This window comes from Manduca sexta, chromosome 15 (genome assembly GCF_014839805.1).
Source record: "Manduca sexta isolate Smith_Timp_Sample1 chromosome 15, JHU_Msex_v1.0, whole genome shotgun sequence".
NCBI classification, from domain to species: domain Eukaryota; kingdom Metazoa; phylum Arthropoda; class Insecta; order Lepidoptera; family Sphingidae; genus Manduca; species Manduca sexta.
Window position 1 is genome coordinate 8568288 of NC_051129.1, and position 21796 is coordinate 8590083.

At 39.6% G+C, this 21796-nt stretch overlaps 2 protein-coding genes across 8 annotated transcripts in view; one reads left to right on the forward strand and one right to left on the reverse strand.

The window, feature by feature from the left end:
* LOC115444409 (methyltransferase-like protein 9) overlaps positions 1-12978 on the forward strand; it is a 55174-nt gene extending 42196 nt beyond the window's left edge. For 3 of the 4 annotated variants that reach the window (XM_030170181.2, XM_030170179.2, XM_030170177.2), the window contains 3 exons: positions 9762-9983; positions 10305-10480; positions 11020-12978. In XM_030170181.2, the coding sequence (XP_030026041.1) occupies positions 9762-9983; positions 10305-10480; positions 11020-11240 (619 nt within the window). In that variant the 3' untranslated portion in view covers positions 11241-12978. The remainder of the gene's footprint in view (positions 1-9761; positions 9984-10304; positions 10481-11019) is intronic. The other variant, XM_030170178.2, reaches the window with a different exon arrangement.
* A 364-nt stretch (positions 12979-13342) lies between these two features.
* LOC115444410 lies at positions 13343-21227 on the reverse strand. 4 transcript variants are annotated; one of them, XM_037438776.1, is made up of 9 exons: positions 21028-21227; positions 20648-20922; positions 20110-20272; positions 19844-20015; positions 19023-19133; positions 18400-18619; positions 17908-18188; positions 17570-17666; positions 13343-17049 (listed from the first exon to the last, which is right to left on the reverse strand). In XM_037438776.1, exons 2-9 carry the CDS (start codon positions 20884-20886, stop codon positions 16998-17000), a joined length of 1335 nt encoding a protein of 444 aa, XP_037294673.1. In that variant the 5' UTR covers positions 20887-20922; positions 21028-21227; the 3' UTR covers positions 13343-16997. The 4 variants fall into 4 exon arrangements, with proteins under 4 accessions (XP_037294673.1, XP_037294672.1, XP_037294675.1 ...); XM_037438775.1 differs by having other exon boundaries at positions 19838-20015; XM_037438778.1 differs by lacking the exon at positions 19023-19133.
* Positions 21228-21796: the final 569 nt, after the last annotated feature.

Sequence of the window (21796 nt, forward strand, 5' to 3'; positions counted from 1 at the left end):
TAACGAAACATGTATTATGTATTTTATGACAGTTCTGTGTATATTTTATTCTTGTTGTGGTTATTTTCGATGTTTAAGACATAAATGAGTCACCTAATGATCAAGAAGATACACAAACATACACATTGTCAAAAGAAGACATGTATTGGTGTTTTTATTTTGTAGGTTTAGTCAAAAAATCATGGGAGTCGCCTATTGGTAGTGGTGACCCATAAACATTACCAAAAGAATGATCATGGTGTCAAAGGAAAAGCGGGGATTAAAAATTAGACTGCGCTTTGAAAATAATTTTAAATGGCTTTTTACGATCCCGAGGATTATTTAATTGCGCAACAGCGATGCTATCAGTGACTACTATATACGAATCAAAGACCACATCTGCCTTTTTGACTTAGTCCAAACGTCCTGTCTTGTCATAGTAAAAATACTAGCTCATCTGCCTTTTTGACTTGAACGAACGTCCAAACGTCCTGTCTTATCATAGTCAAAATACTAGCTTGTTATACAAACAAATCGTTGCTCTCTTTCAGAGCATAAGTATACATCAGTGAAGGTAAACGTACCAGTAGGCAATTGACAAATCCTTCATAGATCCGATTTTATTGTCGGTAGCATCCAGCGAGCCCTTACACGTCTCGTACACGATACTAAGGAATGCAGCCTCTGAATATACATCCGTGTGCGTATGCCTTTATTTCATTCAACTGTACTACCGTGAAGTTTTATGTCGATATTCTGCAAGTGCTTATGTTCAAACTTAAATAGAATAGACAGTCGATTTGAATGAAGTTTTTTGCCCCCACACAGTTGATCAGATGTTTTTACCGAAATCAAGGTTGTCGTTTTGTTCCATTATATGCGCAAATTGAAATGTACTCTGCAATGAAATTACATGGATGTTTTCCCACGGAGTGGTCGGCGCGGCGCGGTCGGGAGTTACAACGTTATAAGAGTGTAGGTAATGTGAGGACAAAGCGGCCACGGCACTTACATAAAGGCCAACACTTGCACACAAATGAAACATCACATAGTTTGCACATACGCTCTGTAGACAAAGCACACAAGCACGTGAGGTCATCTCCCCTCATTAGGTGGTTAGTTTTCCGGGCGTGTCCGCAGACTCCGCGGATGTGCGCGCGGGGGCTGGGGGTGCAAGGGGTCGAGTTGAGTGAGACGCGGGGGGGGGTCAGACGGGAAGTTACTTAATTAATCCCCGCGCGGCCGCCATTGGCCGGCGGGGCGGCGGGCGGGCGGCGATCTCATCGCCCACGCGTTAATTGGGCGGGCGGGCCTTCGGACAGATTAGAGCTCTCGCGCTCGCTGTTAATGAAACAGGATTCTGTATGTATCTACCTACCAAGTAAGTGTTTTACTGCTCATACCAACATGCAAATATATCACAACTGCGTAAGGGAGGAAGCTTCTCATACCCAATTCCTGTATCAAAACATATAATAAAATTGTAACAGGCCCATTTCTGTACATTAAGGAAATTTAACAAAAACAAATATGTGTAGGATCTTTACAGCCGCAAGAACAGTTTAGAATTTTTGTCTGTCTGTTGGTACACAAATCATGCAGAAACTATTGCATGGAATTGAATGCAATTTTCACTAATTTATTCCGAGAGGTCTAACTTAAAATATAAGTTTCATGTTATGAAAATATAACGCAAGAATTTTATTCCGAACACACTATTATATAGGAAGTAATGAATTATTTTTTTAATTATCAATATTATTTTAAAACTTAGCGCATAGTCGTCGTGGGTGACAATTATCCAACCGCTATATGTTTATTACTTCCAAGCCCTTACCACGGAGAGAATGTACAAAGTTTGTCGCAATACCGCGATTTATTTCAGGCTCGAAGATAAAAGCCGTTCATCGTTGAATCACGAACATTGAGAGAACGTTATGTTACAGAGATTTCCTGTTGAGGTTTTCCTTTTACGTCATAACGACAGACACACGTGCCGTGTTAAATGTGGCTTGGATATACCAACCCTGCTTAGACACCGCATTTGTAAATTTAATGCAGAGTTAAATTAAAGTTTATGAAGAAACTACTAAATCGTCCTTAGTTACGTTTTTGTTCTACGTATCTCGTGAATTACTTTACGAGGAGAGACAAAATGAAAAATATATACACAATATAAACGTGTAGAGGCGGCGCATTAATAAATATTGTAGTAGGGATGGAGTTGGCTGGAAACTAATATCGCTCTCGTCGCGTCAAGTGAACGTATAAAGCTCAGATTTAGCGTGAGCCGAGGGCTGAGCGGGCGCGAAACGCCCAGGTAAAGTACCTACTTACACCTCGATATACGAGGAAACGTAAATTATAATATTGTGTGTGTCGGGCGGCTGTAACCCTCTCGCGCTCGCGTCGCCGAGCGTCGAGCGCCGAGCAGCGGCGGCGTGTGTGCGCGCCCACTGAAAGAAAAGCAATTTCCTGCGGGCGGCGGCCGCGGGAGCGGGCAGCGGGGGACGGCGGCCCGGGGCGGCGGGGCAGCGGGGTTGAGCTCTCGCGCGAATATAATTTTGTTCATTTTTTTCATTCGGGCGAGTTAATTCGGCTCCGCGGCGGAGTCGGCTATTGATTAGGGCGCGTCTTACGTTTTAATTTGTTTGCGCGCGCAGCCAGCGATGCACCCGCCGAGATGAGCTGCCGGCTCCCGCTCACCCCCCCAAGCTACTCACCTACCACCCACGACACTAGCCAAGTACTAATGAAGCCTCCGATAACGGCGTACACCTTAATTGTGTAACACCATAGTTGCTACAATCCGCCACTACAATCAATCTCTACTCATGTAGTACACAATACGTTACACACTCGCTTTTCAAGAAGAAAGCGTATGTGACGTAAATTATATTAAACAACAAACGTTTTGCTCTCATGGGAACTGCAATACCTACAACAACCGTTAAACGCATGTTTCTAGTCATAGGTAACCAGAGCTATTTCTATGTACCATAGTTTGTAGGTGGTAGCGGCTACCTATGTAGCGGGGTGTAGTAATTAACGTTGCATCGCGGTGGCGCGGGTGGTGCGCAGCGCCATTGGTCATCTGCACCCGATCTCCTACAGCCACCTCCCCCTGGTGGCTGCTCTCCCCTTGTGCCCACCGGCGTGCGGACACCCCGCGGGCGCCGGCGGGCACAGCCTGTGAAACAACGCCGGCTGCATGTGACACATTAGTAAATGAGACGACATTCGTTACGTACCACCTAGATGGAAGCCTTCCGCGAGTCGCTAACTCGAGATACGCGCCGCGCCGGCCGGCTGATGCAATTTCCTGATATGCGTCGAATGGTCAATGGAACGATAGAGTTGACGCCGGCTATCTTTACATACATGGTATTGAAAATGTCAGACTATTGGAGGAGGTAGGTTTGGATCTGTAATCAAACGGCTGAGGAGTCTAGGCAATACAGGACTATTTTTTAATAACAATAGTGCATTAAAATCATAATGAAAATGTATAGCTATAATAATATACAGCTGAAGAGTTTTTTTGAATGCGCTTATCTCAGGAACCACTAAAACGTTTTTTTTTTTTCATTTATAGGGAGCTACATTACTCCTGAGTAAAGGCTACTTATCCCGAGAAAAGATTTCTCCCGGAGTAACTTATTATGAGGGCGAAGCCGCAGGCAAAAGCTAGTAGCTAATGTTTTACAGAATTGTTGCCAAAGAACTACTGATAAATTAATATATATGTTTATAATATATGTATAAGTACATGTCTAGATACTGCATGGTGAGACAAGAGTGGAGACGATGAAAAAAATATATATTTAGGTATAGGAACTTGTTTGGTAGTTAGGTTGCGGAGTAATTTAAAGCATCTACTTTACATTTACTTTTCCATTTATGTTTATTGAAATGAAATACATATATCAAAATCAATTAGCGAGTCTAATAACGACCAATTAACTTACAAAAGTTTTAATTACATAAGTTTATTAATAACAATAATTTAATCAATATGCGTGGAAGGGAATCGGGTATATACGTGGTAAATCTCACCCATTATTTTCACGACCCGATTGTAAATTATTATATTATCAAATATTTATGTTGACCTGTATTAAAATGGAAATTTATTTATTTATATATGTGAATACGTGAGCAGGGCGAGCGGTTCTGCGAGTTGGCTTGCCGAATTGGTGTTGCGGAGACAGCGGCAGCGAGACGAGCGGCCGTTTCAATAAATCGCTTGGCGCGGCTCGGTGTGGCGCGGCAGCCGCCTCCGCTCGGCCATTAACCGTTTCGATAGTGTATATTGTTGGTGGCTCGCATTGTTTTATTACTTTCATTTTATTGTTTTAATTCGTGTGCGGGTGCGCGCTATTTGCGTGCGCGCAGTGTGTCGCGCGCCCCGCCCCCACGCGCCGGCCAATGGCGCGCCGCCCGCTAACGAGGCACGCGCGCTCCCGCTGCCGCCGCCGCGCGATCGCCCGCGCCCGCTGCCGCTCGCCGCTCCGCTCGCGCCGCGCCGCGCCACTCCACGCATTGTTTCGCTCGTTTTGTTGTGCGGGTGCGCTGCGCGCGCGCCTCCCACCCGCCGATAATTTCAATGTCCCCGCACATGTTGTGATATTGAGTGAGATTCCACTCTGGCCATGTTTTATCGTCGAAGGCGCGTTTCGTCAGAGCTACTCAATAAGCAATAAACCATTCGCCTCCGAGAAGTTATTTTAAACCCGAGCCGAGATTCGAATTGAGCCCACGCCTTCACACCTTTTAAAGGTTATTGTGTTTCCGAAACGCTAAAGTCCGTCAAACAATATAAAACTGTCAGTCCAGTCACCGAGTGTTGCCCGAAGCTGTGAATAATTTAGACGAAAGAAATTAATATACCATTGTTGTTTCTGCATATTTAAATCGTTTTACACACTGAAATGGGCACTCAGTTTAATTTCTATACCTCATGTCTACCTAAATACACAAAAAAACAAGTTGCTCTACAATCAATGCAAAGAGAAGAAATCAAAAAGATTATCAAAACGTGCGAACAGCGTCCGAATCGTCGCACGTACAATAATATTAAAGAGGAAACTAAGCAATTGATAGTAAAAATGGGCGGTGAAATGGAAAAATATCGTCGGACGCATTCGTGGCCTGGTAAAATATTCAATCGGGGCAATTCGGGTCCGCGTATAAATTTGGTACGGCCATTATTTGTAGCGCGTCCCCGCGACCGAAAATCGCTACCAACATTGATAGTCGTCATTTTTCTTGTAGGTATCGTTAATATTTTACGCGTGCGTGTCAACGGTTTATGGGCCCACTCTTAACACTAAAACGTTTTAACCGTGCTCTCATTGTTTATACATTTTACTATCCACTTTTTATAGTTTATTGCGGCTCGAGTGCCGAGTGCGGAGTGGTGTGCGGTGCGCGCGCTCGGCTCGTGAGTGTTACCTCAGTTCGTGTGACGTTCGATTGTGCACCGCACTATACGATTTTTATTGCGCCCTAATGTCAGACGGAAACTTTGGAATTATCATGTGTATATTTACTCCGCCAGGTACAGCGGCGCGGCCTTCGCGACGCTTACACACGTCGCCTCTACGATTGACGCGCGATAGAGAAATTACCTCAGATATTTATTATTATAATATATGTCAGTGCCTTAAACGAATAGAAACAAAATATAATCATAACCAGCGCTGTAAATATCTCTACAGTAGTCATGAAAACACTATATACATATGACGTGCACACTCTATACTTTTTGGTAGAGAGACAGTGTTTTAAGGCAATTTCGAATTTATTGTATCTGCCGTTAATATCAAATTCGAACTTTACTAGTTAGATAAGTCACTAGTAACAAGGCAACCCCGGACAGATATCAGCGACGGACTCTATCCACGCACGCTATTAGTTCTTAACTACCATTTCAGTCCACAATAGTGAACTTTATAATTCCATGCGATACTCCAGACTATATCAAAATTCATTGACATATTGACGTATTGAAACAATTGTTTTTTTTTATGTTTGACCAGGCCTGAAAACGTATTCGCTACTCACAAGTTCCAGAAAATTTAAAATGTACTAGAGTTTTTGAACTCTGTTATCTTGTATTACCACATAGTAATGGTAACCACTACGAAAATGAAACGACTGTAGAATGTACAGTGTGTCAAATGTACTGATACCATAACAAGTGGATGGACCCTGTTGTTATGCACGTTATGGTCTTAGTATTCTTGTTAAAAACATTAGATATACCGGGTGATAAGAAGTATATATTTTTTTTCTATGGTAGGTGAACAGCCAGTGATCGCGATATTAGGCCTGTCTACTTAGTTATCCTTTGTCGTAAGAAAGGATCGTCTTTAGTTAAATTACAAATTAGAATTTTTTTTCATTGCCCAAAAGATCTTGTGTCTGACAAAATTACATAAAATAGTTAGCTATAGTATTGGAAAAGCCAGTGTGCCCATATTTAAGCGCCCCTCAAGTTGTTAGGTTCTTAATTAACATGCAATTACGTTTCTAAACGAACGCGTTTAACTAACAATAGTATAATTTATATAAGCAAACACACGCATTTTGCCCTTAGGCTGATTACTCTCTTTAATATTTGCAAATTAAGTTAAAACAAATCCAATTTTGGGAATTGCATCTCTGAATTTTCACGATTATTATGATCGAGGCAGTAAAATGGAATGAATTCAAAAATCAGCAAACGTAAAGCACGTAATGGTCTCAGTTCTTATCTGGGTGTAATTATCCATCCAAGTTTGCGAGCTCAGAGAAAGAATTGCCTCGTCTCCGAGTGTTGTGTGGGGGTGGTGTGTGCGATGGTGTCGCCGGGCGGTGTGCGGGGAGTGCGCGGGCGGCGGCGGGGCGGTGCGGGCGGCGGGGGCCGCGGGCGGCGGCGCAGGGGGCGCACGGGGGGTAGGCTCACATGGGACGCGCTCTAATGAGGTGCCTGAAAGCGACAATGTCTTTGAGTAAAGCAAATGTGTAGGTATCTACATATGGGGGTGGGCCCCTCCTTTATCACCGCTCTACACTTATATAATGTGTCACTATGGTAGATAATGCCGGTACATCATCTTGTACCGTTTTATGTATTTTTTTTATTGACTTCAATATAGTCAAAGATGAATGCCACCTATTTTTTTCAGTTCCCACATACTATCTGCATTTAGGAAATATTATTAAGTCATTTGCATACTGCGTTTTTATAATTTAATTTTCGCCCTTATCTCTTGTTAAATATTGTAAGCGACATAGGTGGCAAAGGTGGTTGTTCATTAGTACTGATGGGTTATACGTGCATCAACACATTTACAATGTACTTTGTTCCGTCTGTAAAAAGCAAAACAAATGGGTGCAGTAGGCTCTCTACAAAAGTTACATCGCATGTAATATTATTTAGATGACATAGCCATATCCAAGTCCAAGTCCATCCAATAGTTAGAAAACAGAAGTCCAGTTTAGAGTCATGGCTCTTGTTTAAAATAACATTATTAATGATGGTTTAACTGCCGTGGGTGTAGATTATTTAAAAATATCTCAGTAGACGCTCCGTATACCACCTCGGTAGAAAGGAAGTCGGTCTTTTTCTATTCTGCCGCATATTCCGCGGCCCGATACATTCAGTAGTTATAATATCGACTAATAAATAAATTAATTAGAGAATATAAATATGTATGGTATATTAAATAAATTTCTAGAAATGCTTAGTTAATGAGACGTAAAGGATCAAGTAGTGTGCAGTGGCGGGTGAGACGGTACAGGCGCCGACAGCCGGCCCTGTGCACGGAAAGCGCGCGGCTCGGTTGCGCCTTCCGATCCGGGGCCGGTTTTAATTTCCCGCGCTCGGCGGCGCGTTAAGTTTAAACGCGCGCGAGATGCGGAGACGCGGAGATGAGGCGCACACGTACTACGTACCACTAATATCATGCACGGCCCGGGCCGTCGCCATAGCGACGCACACTCAAATGACGTGTGTGTGGTGCGACCGGCGCGGCGCTGGTGTGAGGCCGGGGGTAATATGATTTGAGCTGGCGGGCGACACCCCGCCCGCTTGTTTGCTCTCCGATGCAATCGCGATACGAGTCCGCGCCCGCCGCGCCGCTCCGCCGCCCCGCGCACTCGCGACACATCTCTCACCTCCGTCCTCGATAACCGCTTCGGATTCCTTGTTGCAAGCCACCGCATTCTATTGAAATAGATACTCCGCCACCGCCGCGCCGCGCCGTCTATCCACCTACTGCTCTACTCGATTTACACATCACCCCTTGCCGCACAATTTTCAACTTCACTCGACATACTCCGATCTTCCAAATGGTTTCCGTTATCTACCTATTTCCCGAACATAACACGTCGTGCTCCGCGCTCTGATGAATTACACAACAAGCAGACTCGACGGACTTGAAACATCTTTGCGATGATTTTGTTTGTTCAACTAAAGAGCTACTTCGCGTGAAATATTTACTTATTGCCCCTATAAATGAATCATACAACGTTTGACATCACGGTAACAGTTGTCATATTTTCCGTAGCTGTTGAGTATATCCCGTGTGGTGACACACGATGCATCGGCTCTGCAGTGGGCGCGCGGAGACTGGTGACAATTACGCGCGGTTCGGATGCTCATTAGTGGAGGCAGCGCGACCGCTTCATGTATCATGTATCTCGCGTCCGCGGCACCACCGACACCACAATAAAGCAATCAATCCGCAACGTCCGCACGACACGCCGTGCCGTGTGGACGCACACAACAAGCTCGCTCGCCACATTTGTGCATAAAGAAAAAATCACATCTGAAAGAAGGCGTACTCCTGAAACTTTACACATTATTATGCAGTTTTTCAGATCGACCGTGGCGTACGTCCTAACAGAGTACAGCGATCTTACAAAGTGCACTAGCGTTGCAGTAATTGCAGTGCAGACGCCGGAGGCGGCGGATAATACCGTGCGTGGTATATGGTACTGCGGCTAATAACAGAGCCGCGGCCTCGCGCCGATTATCCCTTTACCCGACGAAGACGAATCGGTATCGAACGGCGCGACGTTCGGTCTCAGCTAATGAGAGCGGATTTACCAGTCATTATCCACTTTCGCCGCTCGCCCGGAGCGCGATGAAGACGTCGGCCGGCGGGCGACGGGGCGAGGCGGGCGGCGCCGGTGCCGCGGGCGCACAATTTGCCGCCGAGCGTTAGACGCCGAACGCCGTTGCCCGCAGCGCGCTTTGTACTTTATCCCCGGTAATTGCGGCTCCGACGCGAAATACCTTCTAACGGCCACCACCACACGACCGACGGTAGTGGATAATTGCGCTATTGTTGCTTAGATCAACGGCGAATAGCTCACAAATCGTTTTCAAAGAACTTACCTTCTACTAAATTAGAAGGTTGGAACGATGAGCGAACTTTGTTATTTCGACAATTAACTTGTATGGCAAAATTAATAGCTACGCTGCGCTGTAACGGAGCTCGTAATAGACTATCGCATGTTCACTCCGGGCGAAGTGCACCGCAATTTATTGTTTAATACTACCGACTACGTTACCATCAATGTGTGTTTATTTATAATGATGAACTTATTTTCATCTACAATTCCACTTGCAAGGAAATTTTACTCTATAATATTTTATAATTACGCATCAACTGAAAGGCATCCCTTATATTTTCTTATATCTTGTTTACAAATCTTCCGTCTTACAATAATTAACGATTAATTTTCAACAACGCTTACAACACTGACGTGTATGTGTCCTCCGTCCGCAGGTGGCTGGGGCGCGGCTCAATGTTCGTGCTATCAGAGGCGCAGGTGCGTCAACTCCTGCAGAACAGTCCGCGCAAGCCGAACGACACGCGGCTGGGCGCGCTGGTGGACGTGGGCGCGGGCGACGGCGAGGTGAGCCGCCGGTTCGCGAACCTCTACTCAATCAACTACGCCACTGAGATCTCCGCCAGCATGCAGAAGACACTCGCCAAGAAGGGATACACGTGAGTAGTCTTACGCTTGATATAAATGACGCCGCATTTCGTAGACATCTGACATTTGTTGCGTACCATATTTATCATTTGTTTAATCTGGCTCTCGGCCTGATAGATTCGAATAAAATCACGTCCAAATATCACGTCTACTATTGAGACTCATCACTGCATCCTCCGACTTGCGTTAAAATTGTGAAGACCTACTATGATGCTTACGTACCCTTATCGATACAATGATGAATATACGTACTTGTTTGTTCAATGTCTTATCCACTTAAGTCACATCGAAGACTTGTTTCAAACTCATACAATCACTCCTTATCGTTGCAGATTATTAGACACGGACGACTGGTGGCGTGAGCAGCAGTTCGACTGCGTGTGCATGATGAACCTGCTGGACCGCTGCAGCAAGCCGGTCACCATGCTCAAGCAGGCGCACTCCGCGATCGCTCCCGGCGGCGTGCTGGTCATAGCGCTCGTGCTGCCGTACAAGCCTTATGTGGAAGGTGAGGACAGTTTGTGTCAGACAGTGGTAGACTTTAAATATATTTTTTGGTGGTATACAATGGTGATTGCTAATGTCATCGCTGGTCATCCACACCCATTATAAGGGTTAAATATAGAAGACGTAGTTTATAAATCTTTATCAACCAAGCCAATTTTTAATCCGAGGGCAGTATTAAAAGATCCCAGTCAATTTCGCTCTGAAATGCAATATCAGCTGAGATCCCGTCAAATTAAGGTCAGCATCCTAAAATAGTCGCTATTCAATAAGCCTATATTTGCATCATCTTAAATGGTATTATAGGTCACAATATGTGAGTGATTTTGACGGCCGAGTTTTGTTTATTTAACAGTGCGGACTTAACCACGAACAATCTCTTAACTGTCAGAAGAAACCTTGTTTATGAAATAGTTCAAAACATAAAATGTCTACTTGAGACTTAACTCAAAGTTGAGATTGAATTTTTGATGGTCGAAGATCACTTTAAAATTACCTCTCAGATGTGTAACACGTTTAAATAAAAGCAAACATTAATTCCAGTAACAGCCGACCACAAGCCGGAGGAGCGGCTGCCGATCTCGGGCATGACGTTCGAGGAGCAAGTGACGTCGTTCGTGAAGTTCATGCGGTCGCTCGGCTTCGAGTTGTCGTCGTGGGCGCGCGCGCCGTACCTCTGCGAGGGAGACTTCGCGCAGGCGTACTACTGGCTCGACGACTCCGTGTACGTGTTCGAGCCGGCCGCCGCCGCGCCGGACACGTGAAGTGTTCTCGAGATTCATTAGTAGGGGACGTGATCAGTATAGTGAGATATTGCATTTTCAGTTAAGGTGTTATATAAGATTTTTTTATATTATCAATAGACAATTGAAATTATGTATTTTTGGCGAATAACATTAGAAATTTGTTACATTTATATTCAAAATTTTTGCGTATATTATTACAGTTGTACTGAGAGTGCAATATATCGCACAATTAGCATTTTCTCTGTTGCCATTGCAGGCGTTGGTCGTAGGTTTTAAACTATTCGAAATATTTTTAATAAGCAATAAATACATCGCATTACTCCCTATAAATAACACAAATTCATTCATTTTTATATTACCGTGCCGTTCATGTAAGTACATTTTTGTAATTTTATACGATACATTAAAATATTTATCATTTAATCAATAGCAACACTAGGTTAAAACTATCGCATATTCCAAAATTATTTTCTACAATTCATGCGTCGTTTAAATGTATCTCTCATATGTTCATTCTAAAATCAGCTAACAATGGTTAGTGTTACATTCCTAGATATTTAGTGTAGTTCATTCTTATTCAATTATAGTGTGTAGGTAAAAATATACGTAGTAAATTACACTAACGCTCGTCTACCTCGGTGAAGCAAACGAAAACGGACGTCTATACTTCATATTTAATGATTCTGAAATGCGTGCAATATTTATAAATTATTATACAGTCAGCTCTAAATTAATGTATACGTTGTCCAAAATGTTTCATAGATTTGATCTTTATTCGTGTATAATTTTGGCACTGAGTGTACGTTACTCTGAAATTAGGATCTGGACTACGTATGTCACAGTAAATCTGCTTTCAACGCTTAGATCTCATCTCGCACTTTGTGAATAAATATGGTATATACCTTAATGTATGTTTCCCTAGTATTGAAACATGATAAATATATCGAAATGAATTATTTTTCAGATTTTATTACGGCTTTTTATATTATACTTTTCTCTCGAAGTTTCGAAGATTGCATCGTTTATGTCTTCGAAACGTTGGGGAAAAATTATAACATAGAAAACTGCGATAAAATCAGAAAAAAAAATATTTCGATGTCTAACATTCGCGTAAACGTAAGAAATTAACTAAACATCATAAAGATGTTGTTAAACAAAGCATAGTGAAAAACGTACAGTATAAAATAATTATGTACTTACTTATAACTAAAAGTATGAGATACTAAAAACAAAAATAACGAAGCCACAAACGTTATTTACGTTTGCAAGTAAAACTAAGGCTGTTGACACGAATTTCATAAATTTGGAAAGAAAAACATGATATTTAATCATATTTAAAAATATAATATACATTTTTAATATATAAATGTTTTTATCGTATTTATCTATTTATGTGGTTACTCGTTTACCTAGCTAAGTATTCATTATAGATTACATTGAATAAAACGCACATTTTAGACATCGAATGGATGTTTTATATGTCGTGGTAGTGTAGATGTAAATGACACTTATATTCATTATTACAAGGTCGATTTTCTACTTTTTCTACGTAAATAACTTCACCCATTTATTGTTACAACTTGGATATTATATGTGTAAAAAATGGCTAGTATAAAATATAGTGTGCCAAAATAGGTCACACTCAATGGAATTTGTATTCGTCCATAAATGTGTAGATTGTGACATTCCAGTTTTTATGTTCCTTTAATTACCGTTTTATATCTATTGTAATGTGCAAAATATATAAAGAAAAATATCTTGCCTTTTATTTTTCACCGCTCGTAGGAGCTTCACACAACACGGACCAACGTCCCTAACCCAACTACTCCTGTGTGCGTCATAGTTTGCAAAACATCATGACCGTGGAGTAAGTAACGGTAAGATCATGATTACCTCAGAACAATAACAAGCATAGGAGTCTAAATCACCCTCATATACTTATCCTATTTTTTCTAGTAGGCCAAAAACGTTGAAAAGAATGAGATAAATATTATTTTGCTAAGGTCGGCTTACGTACACTGTACAACCGGAGATGACTACATTGTTCAGACACCATTTTCCCATTCGTTTTCTTAACAAAACCTTACGATTATGACGGTGATTATAAATAAAACCCATCATCTATTTATATAATTTATTTCTAAGCACTGCTTCTCATCACTAAAATACACTTTTATATGTTACAAACAAAAGTGGCAAATTACATATCAATAACATGGCAGGGCCAAATAGAATAGAGCCGGACCACACGAATATAAACAGATCGAAGGAAAGCAATTAGCAGAAGGTAAACGCCGTAATATGAAAACGTTGTTTACCTTCCAATAACTACCTCCTTTATAACTACATATACAATCGTGTAGTCACAGCGTAATGTACTTCGAAATGAACAATTTCGTCGACATTCATAAATACATTTTACGTGATTTTGACTTACATTTAAAACAAATTATATCGATTTAAAAATTTTAGAATAATTAAATTACATAATAATATTACCGACTGACTTCATTACTGGTATTTCGGAAGCCAAAATTTGATTTTGATAGAATAATTTATCACAGAATACAGATGCCAAATACATGAAATCCTAAAAAGTCTAATTTATGATCCATTGAAGAGTATAATATTGCTATTTCGTGTACTCTCAGGCAAGTTACCAAATTTAGAAATAGCATTTACCTGGGCCCTGAGGCCGACTGTATTTACCACAGTATCAACACTGTGGCAAATTTCACAAAAAGAGTTTAGAAATAGCAACATGAATAAGTTTTCTATTACTTAAGATGTCAATGAAATGCAGTAATTTTATTTTCCAGTAAAATCCGCTTGCAATAGAGTAAAAAAAAAATTTTTCTTTTAACTGTGATGTCCTACTACCATTTTCAATTAACAATCTCTCTATTTTCGATCTATCTCAAAAATAGACCCATCAGAACAAAGTTTTTTTTTACATGTTCACACTTGAGTTATTTTGATTGGTTCATTTTCGGTATAGGATAGAAGATTAAAATTAGGATTGTTTATTGAAAGCGGCTGTTAATGTGAAAAAATCAGATTAATATTTTGAGAAATGTGTGATGAATGAAATAAAAAATGACACAGGAATTACGAAAAAGGGACACCTTTTACCTGACAATGGATACTGGAAAGCGCTCTTATTGAGATCATTCGAAAAGAAATAGCCAATACTTTTAATGTGACACGTCAGAAAGCTTAAGATAAAGTAAATAATCAATAGGATGATTTCATTTTGAATTTTTATAATATAGAACTCCAAATAAAAAATGCAAATAATTTTTTGACTAGAAAGCTTAATTCTAATACAGAGAGAGATTCTTTTGGAAATATATAATACTTGACCAAGAATAATTTTCACGCAGTAAGATCGACTTAATACTAGACGTATTGTTAGTTGTTCATTAAACAATAGCCTCCATACAATATTTGGGATAACTTTAAGAAATTATTCATACGAGTAATAGACCTTATGTTTATCCCCTTAAATTCCACCTTGATACGTCATAAACATACTTTTCATAGTTGTAAAATAATAAGCTGCTATTGACTGCATTCGACAATAGTCAAATGCAATCAGCAATGTGATGCACAACAATACAACGAATAGAGAAACACTTACGTAATAAATCATAGTACCTAATACCTTACAACCCCAACACGCCTCGTCGAAATTTCACGAATAGATATTACTCATAAAACGCTATATAATTTAGAATTACAGTACTAACATACAAAATTTTTAATTTAAAGTAGGCTTTGCCTTATTATTGCACTAATATTACGTAGTCCATTATTTCACACAGGTGATGTTTGGAAGTAAATAGTTTACACACAGTTCCGCTGCAACATAACGACCGAAGGAACCTCCGATCGTTGTATTCCATTACCGGCTACCGCTTAACTGCCATCTTCAATAAACCACCCCAATCGCTTTTTTCGATCTATCTCAAAAATGGACCAATCAAAACATTTTTTTGTCATCCTTACAAATGAGTTATTTTGATTGGTTTATTCTCGGAATGGGATTGAAGATTGAGATTGGGATCGTCTATTGAAAACGGTTGTAAGTGCCACTGATTTGCATAAATGTCAGACAAATCGAACATTTCTGTAAATTAGTGTTCAATTTAAAACACATCGACCTTTGTGCACATTCAGTGTGCAGTTCCACACGTCACAAGTCACAACTTGCCGAACCTAATTTCATACATCCACAGGCAACATTAGCTAAGACAAACGTGAAAAATTGCAGTCTTCAATAAGATACTAACCTCCCTATCGTTCTCGAGACAAGACACGGCGATCAAAACTTAAAAGAAAATTATACGCTTGCAAAGATCATTGAATAGAGCGCGATGATGCGCGTCTCTTACAGCGATTTTCAGTAAACAATCCCAATCGCTTTTTTCGATCCATCTCAAAAATAGTCCAATCAGAACAAAGTTTTTTTTGACATGTTTACAAATGATTTCTATCGATTGGTTCATTCTCGGAATCAAATTGAAGATTGAGATTGGGATCGTTTATTGAAAACGGCTGTTATTAAACGATTTTACATCTAGATGCGTACGTAAGTAACGCAGTTCCACTACATGTAGCTAATCTACATTCATGTCAAGACTTCGCTCAGACCTACTCTTATTACACCTCTATCACAGTGTAAATAATGCACTTACGACAATAAACTGAGAATACACTTAAACCAACTAGGACGTATTGTAAAGTTACGGTAAAAAAAATATAACTAACACACAAAATATAAGTCTCATAACGTAAAATTATATAAAATACCATACAAATAACTTGTAAGTAATCGTAACAGATAATAAATGAAGTGTAAGTTATGTAAAAAAAATGTGATATTGACACAATCTAAACAAAGAACAACAAATAAAGCAAAGTATATTCGCAAATATAACAGGACAGAGAGAAAGAAAGACTTAAAAACCCATATTATAAAAAAACAAATATGGTTTGAATACCCGGCGACAACCGGTGCGACCAACAGCGACGCTCCTCACCCGCCGACAATAATAATATGCAATAGTTCCACAACTCCTCGCCAACTTCATTATTATAAGACTTTACATTTACTACACGCGATACACCTCATGTCCAATGATTCTATAATACAAGTAAGCACTATTTTAGACCGGCTAAATACCTTTGTGCATGCTACGATTATGTAGGTGTGAATTTCATATATCGCATATCATATCAACAAAGAAGGTTACTAAAATATATTTGAATGGTATATCGCTGCTTTTTAATACTCCATCCAACAAATAAATTGATGATGAACTGAGTACATCCCTATAAACATTTAACAAAATTACGTTGTTTTTCAGTTCACATTAGTAGGGTTGCCAACTAGCAGTACATAATTCTAGAGGAACCAAACCGAAGGAACCGGTTCAAATTCCAATCTCTTGTTGGTTTCTACAAAATCTTTTTTTAATTTCAGCCCCCATACCTCAAAAACTTAATGAACTCCTCTTGACTTAGAATGGGATCATTCCAAGACTCTTAAAGCAGTTAAAAATTTCTATATTGCCAAGATACTAAGATGAAATTGAATTGAAATACAATCAAACAAGGGGTATTGTTCGCATAGAATTAAATAGAAAAAGCAGCGATATACATACAACAGTAAGTATAGTGTGCGAGTTCGGGCGAGCGGGTCGTAGTGGGCGGGCGGTGGAGCGCGTGACGTCACCGCGGCGCTCAGCCGTCGGCGGCGTGCCCGTCCGGAGGCTAGTTGCCGCTCACTATCTTGCGACTCTCCAGCTCGTCCATGTTGTTTGAACTGCAAAAACATGCACTGTAGTTAAGTATAGTTAAAGCCTTTGCCATATTTTGGCATTTTAATTTGTGTCGAAATATTTTACCGCCCTCAAAAACCACATAAAACAAAATTTTATTAATATTACCAATATACTAGTAACAAATTTTGGAGACTGTAGATTATTAAAATTCTAAAAAAAGCAATTTTTCTTAATTGGACTACGTACTTATACCTTATTATTATGATAAAAATTCTATGGCCCCAATCTGAATGTAATTCTTTCAAAAAAAAAAAACAAATCAGTCAATAAATAACTGAGTTATAAGGCAACAAACATAAACAAAATAAAAATACTCTCGAATTGCGTGCCTCCTTGTTTGTTTGAAGTCAATCAAGACATAGAAGTATCACAGTATATCATTGCCGAATTGTCATCAATATTGCAGTTTATGAATGGGTTAACTGCTATCCCATAAGAATATATATTGACTCAGTTTTGAGTGACTTTTTTAAACAATTTATTAGTTATGTGTATATTTACCGCAGTTTGTCGTCATTTTTCCAAGAGGTGACTTGAATGTGCGGCGGCGGCAAGTAGCTGCGCAGAGATTGTACCAACTGTATGGTATCCAGGAGAACTGTAAATATATAAAAAGAAATCAAAATTTTACCAAAGATGCTAACTTGTGTTAGTATTATATTGCACGATTAAAATGTTTATCCATAAAAGAGCTATTACAATATGGTTTATTCAACCTGGACCTGAAACAATTTGGTTCACGCTCTATACACGCTCCACTTAGTCTAATTATTAAAAGGCACACTGGCCTATTGCAATTGCATGTATTGCAATGAGTGAGAGTATGTAACATGTCTCACTCTTCTGCAGCTGCTCGCTCTGCTTGCCGTAGGGCTTGCACATGGCGGGGCGCACGCAGGGGCGCATGCGCTGCAGGTTGCGCGCCAGCTCCGCGAAGGCGCGCACCACGCGCTCCTGTCCGCCCGCGCCCGCCGCGCTCCCCGCCGCCGCCGCGCCCGCCGCCGCCCCCGCCGCCGCGCCCACGCCCGCCGCGACGCCGCCCGCGCCGCCGCCGCCCGACCGCTCGCCCAGAGCGCTGCTGCCGCCGCCAGATAGAGATTCTAATGTTTCCAAGTTCGCCCTGACACACAAACACATTTATCTATCAGCGATATTTATCATTTATCCCCATTTGTAAGTCTGAAGTGACTAAACATACAATTTTAAAATATAGATCAATCACCTATCACTACTAAAGGACTACGAGTCATAAAAATTAGCAAAACATGCTCATTGCTTAATAGTAGTAAGGCTTAACAAACCTCATTTGAAATTATGGAAAGTGATCTCACCTCAAAAAGTCGGTAAGTTTATGTTCATCACTGTAATGGTGCTTAGATTTGGAGTCGAGCCCCGATGTAGAGGAACTCGAAGAGCGTTGCTGAGAGTGACTGTACTTGTCAATAGATGACTGATGACCGAGGGACCTGGTCTGATGTTGCAACAACATCTGTTGGTGCTGGGACAACTTCTCCTGAGTGCGTCGATCGGTTTTCTCGCCAGTTAAACTACCTGTAATATAATGTATTATTATGCATATTGTAATATTCATTTATCCTTTTATGCTACAAAACTACGCAATTTTATATTACTCTAGTACACTACACATCTATTTAGTATCTTATTTAGTAAATTAACACCTAGTATAATTTCTAATCAACGCACTTCTAAATTTAACAAATCTAAGGCATCACTATCTGTGTGGTATAGTCTACATTCATAAAATATTATTCATTTCTTACATAACACCAAGTTATTTTACCAAATCAAATTGATTTTTAATTCATCTATATTCATTTAACTAAACAATTGATAATAAGTTTAAAACAACAATTTAATAATTAATAATGAATAGATATTTCTAGCACGAATATAGGGAAATTTTTAAAAGCGAGATTTTTACACAACAACTCACTGAGAGCGGCAAGATGGGGTGCTAGGGGCAGTTGATAATCTTGTGCTAGAGCTGTGCCTCGCAGCAAACGTTCCACTGCTTGGCTATCTGATAAGTTTGAAGCGCCCGTATCTGTCGATATTAGTAACCTTCTGCACTTTACAATTAAAATCCTTATTGTAAAGCAATTGGGGCGTCAAACAAAAAGGAAAATTTTCACTAATAAATATAGGTATGTTTAGCAAGTGGACATAAAAAATCATAAACAAAAATATTCTTTTTAAATATTCATGGTTGTTTTTTTATTAAAGGTATATAAAAAAAGGAAAAGAGAACTCTGCAAATAAAGAGGAAACATAATAATTGCAATAGCTAGACATTTAATTTTAATAATGTTATTCTTGAAATATGCGAATAACTGGCTTGTTGTCCAAAATATATTAACAATTAACAAAAAGCTAAAGTTCGTAACAATACTTCGTGAAAGTCCATACACCAACGGGAAAAGTCCCTAAAAATTTGAAATGACATGAAGAAATATCCACATCATCCGTGCTATCTGTATCACAATTTCTAATGTATCATGCCAAAGATATTATCTAAGACAGTTTAATACTTTCCATAGTCTTGTTTTTAGAAAAATATTGAACAGCATTGTTTAAAATACAAACCACCACAGTTGAATTGTTGTTACATTACATTAACTTTACAAATTTTTGCACAAATCTATATTAAAATAATCATTCATAGTAACCCGCTTGTAAGTTTCAACTCATAAAATATTTGATACTCTAAGGTCAATTTTCAATCTACAGAATACCTTATTATATACATACTCGTACCAGGGATGTATGTGGGCTGTTGCGACAGATGCTGCTGAATTGACTTCTGTGTCATCTCAAGCTGATTCTTGTAGTAGCGGCAAGCTGGGTTGGGACAGTTTTGGACAACCTCCACTATGAACTCCTTCTCCATACCAAATTGTTCTCTACCAATTGTGTATGACTCTACAACCTAATAAAAGAATATGTGGGAATAAAATATTTTTCCTTACAGAAACCAGTCATCTAACAATTCAAAACTATTGATTTCTATGTCCCATACTCACTGCTCTAACAGTTGCTTCCAAACCAAGATGTAACCCATGAGGACCATTCATATGCTTCAGCATGACAGCATTAGCAAAGTGTTCATATGGCAATATTATTTTACCATTCTCACGGAGTATCAACCTGCCCTGAGTGTCCAAGCCCACTCTGGAGGCCATCATTCTGCAAAAGAATATACAATATTACAATGAATTATGTATTATCACCAAAGATTTTATACAATAAATAGTGTAAACAAAAAATTTATCTCATATTTTATATCATTAGATAAGATGTCATCAAAATTCATAGAATCAGACTTTCAAATATAACCTATACAATAAAACTCAGCTAGCGCAAAGAACATGCATTTTAAAATAAATCAATAAGTGGGTCCAAGTGGAAAATCATTCACATAGCAATTAGTCTTATTAGATACTATATTGTAACAGTTTACATAAGATTATTACAATAACAAGGTCTTATTTACATACAATACCTAATATTTACAGAATAACTACGCCTAAGAGGTGTAACATATAAAATACGTTTACTCACTGTAAGTATGCAGCACTAGGTAACATGGATGATTCTTTGAGATCACTGAAACACTGTAGAAGCTCTATGCTAGGGCTCCAGCCCTTGTTCTGCAAGTACAGTTGCAGCAGCATGTACAGTTTCTCGGTCACGTATCCCTCAGCGCCGTGTGGAGCGGCCGCGGTGGAGGTGCTCGCCGCCGCGCTCGAGCTGCCCGTGCTCTTTGCCAGCACACTCTTCATCGTCTCTGCCAAATCCATCTTGTAGATGTCCAAATACGTCCTCTTTTGGGAATCCTTTGCAAAAATAAACAGTCAATACACCGCACCGTGAAGATCGATAGCTCCAGACGGTTACCAAAAAACTACGGCTAGGAACTAAATTTACTAATTTGTACTCACCAGAATGGTGATTGTCCGTTCTCTACCAAATTATAAAACAGAATTTACGCAATTAAATATTTATAATACAATTATCCATTCGATCTATGAACAAAAAATAAATTGGTAAGAATTTCTTTCACTTGACGCTGTCAATTTTTTTCACCGCTGTTTGCTTTGCAAGTTGCAACATTATTTCGATGTGGTTGCTTTGATAATCTGAACATTTTCTATCTCTTTTATACTCATAGTGACTACATATAAAGTTAAAATTCGTATTACTGATTATCCCTTAAATTAGCTATGGAACACAATTACAATGAAATGCATCCAAAGGCCAACCTCAGGCTCCATCATAGCCAACTGTTATCCCACCAACGAAATCAGAATTTTATAAATCCTGTATTAATTATTTATTTAAATTCAATATCGGTAATATAAAAATATTAATAATGTAAATTCACAGATTCGGCTCATTGAAAGATGCCAATAAAATAAACCATAGGCCAAGTGTTCACAAATATAATATTTTATGTATATTTTTTTATCGTTTGGTTCTTTACTATTAATAAAATTCTCAAGTAAGTTTACGTAAATTGGATCCCTTCAACCTTGTCAAATATTTATTTGTACTACTGCAGTACCCCACAGTACCAGGCTGTTACTTTATACGATATAGTGACCATCAAAACCTGTTATACTTGCGTCTTTATTTACCAAATATTTAGCTAAGTGGTTGTTATTTAGGAACGTCGCATGTAAGATAAGAGAGAAGCTTGTGACAAAAGGA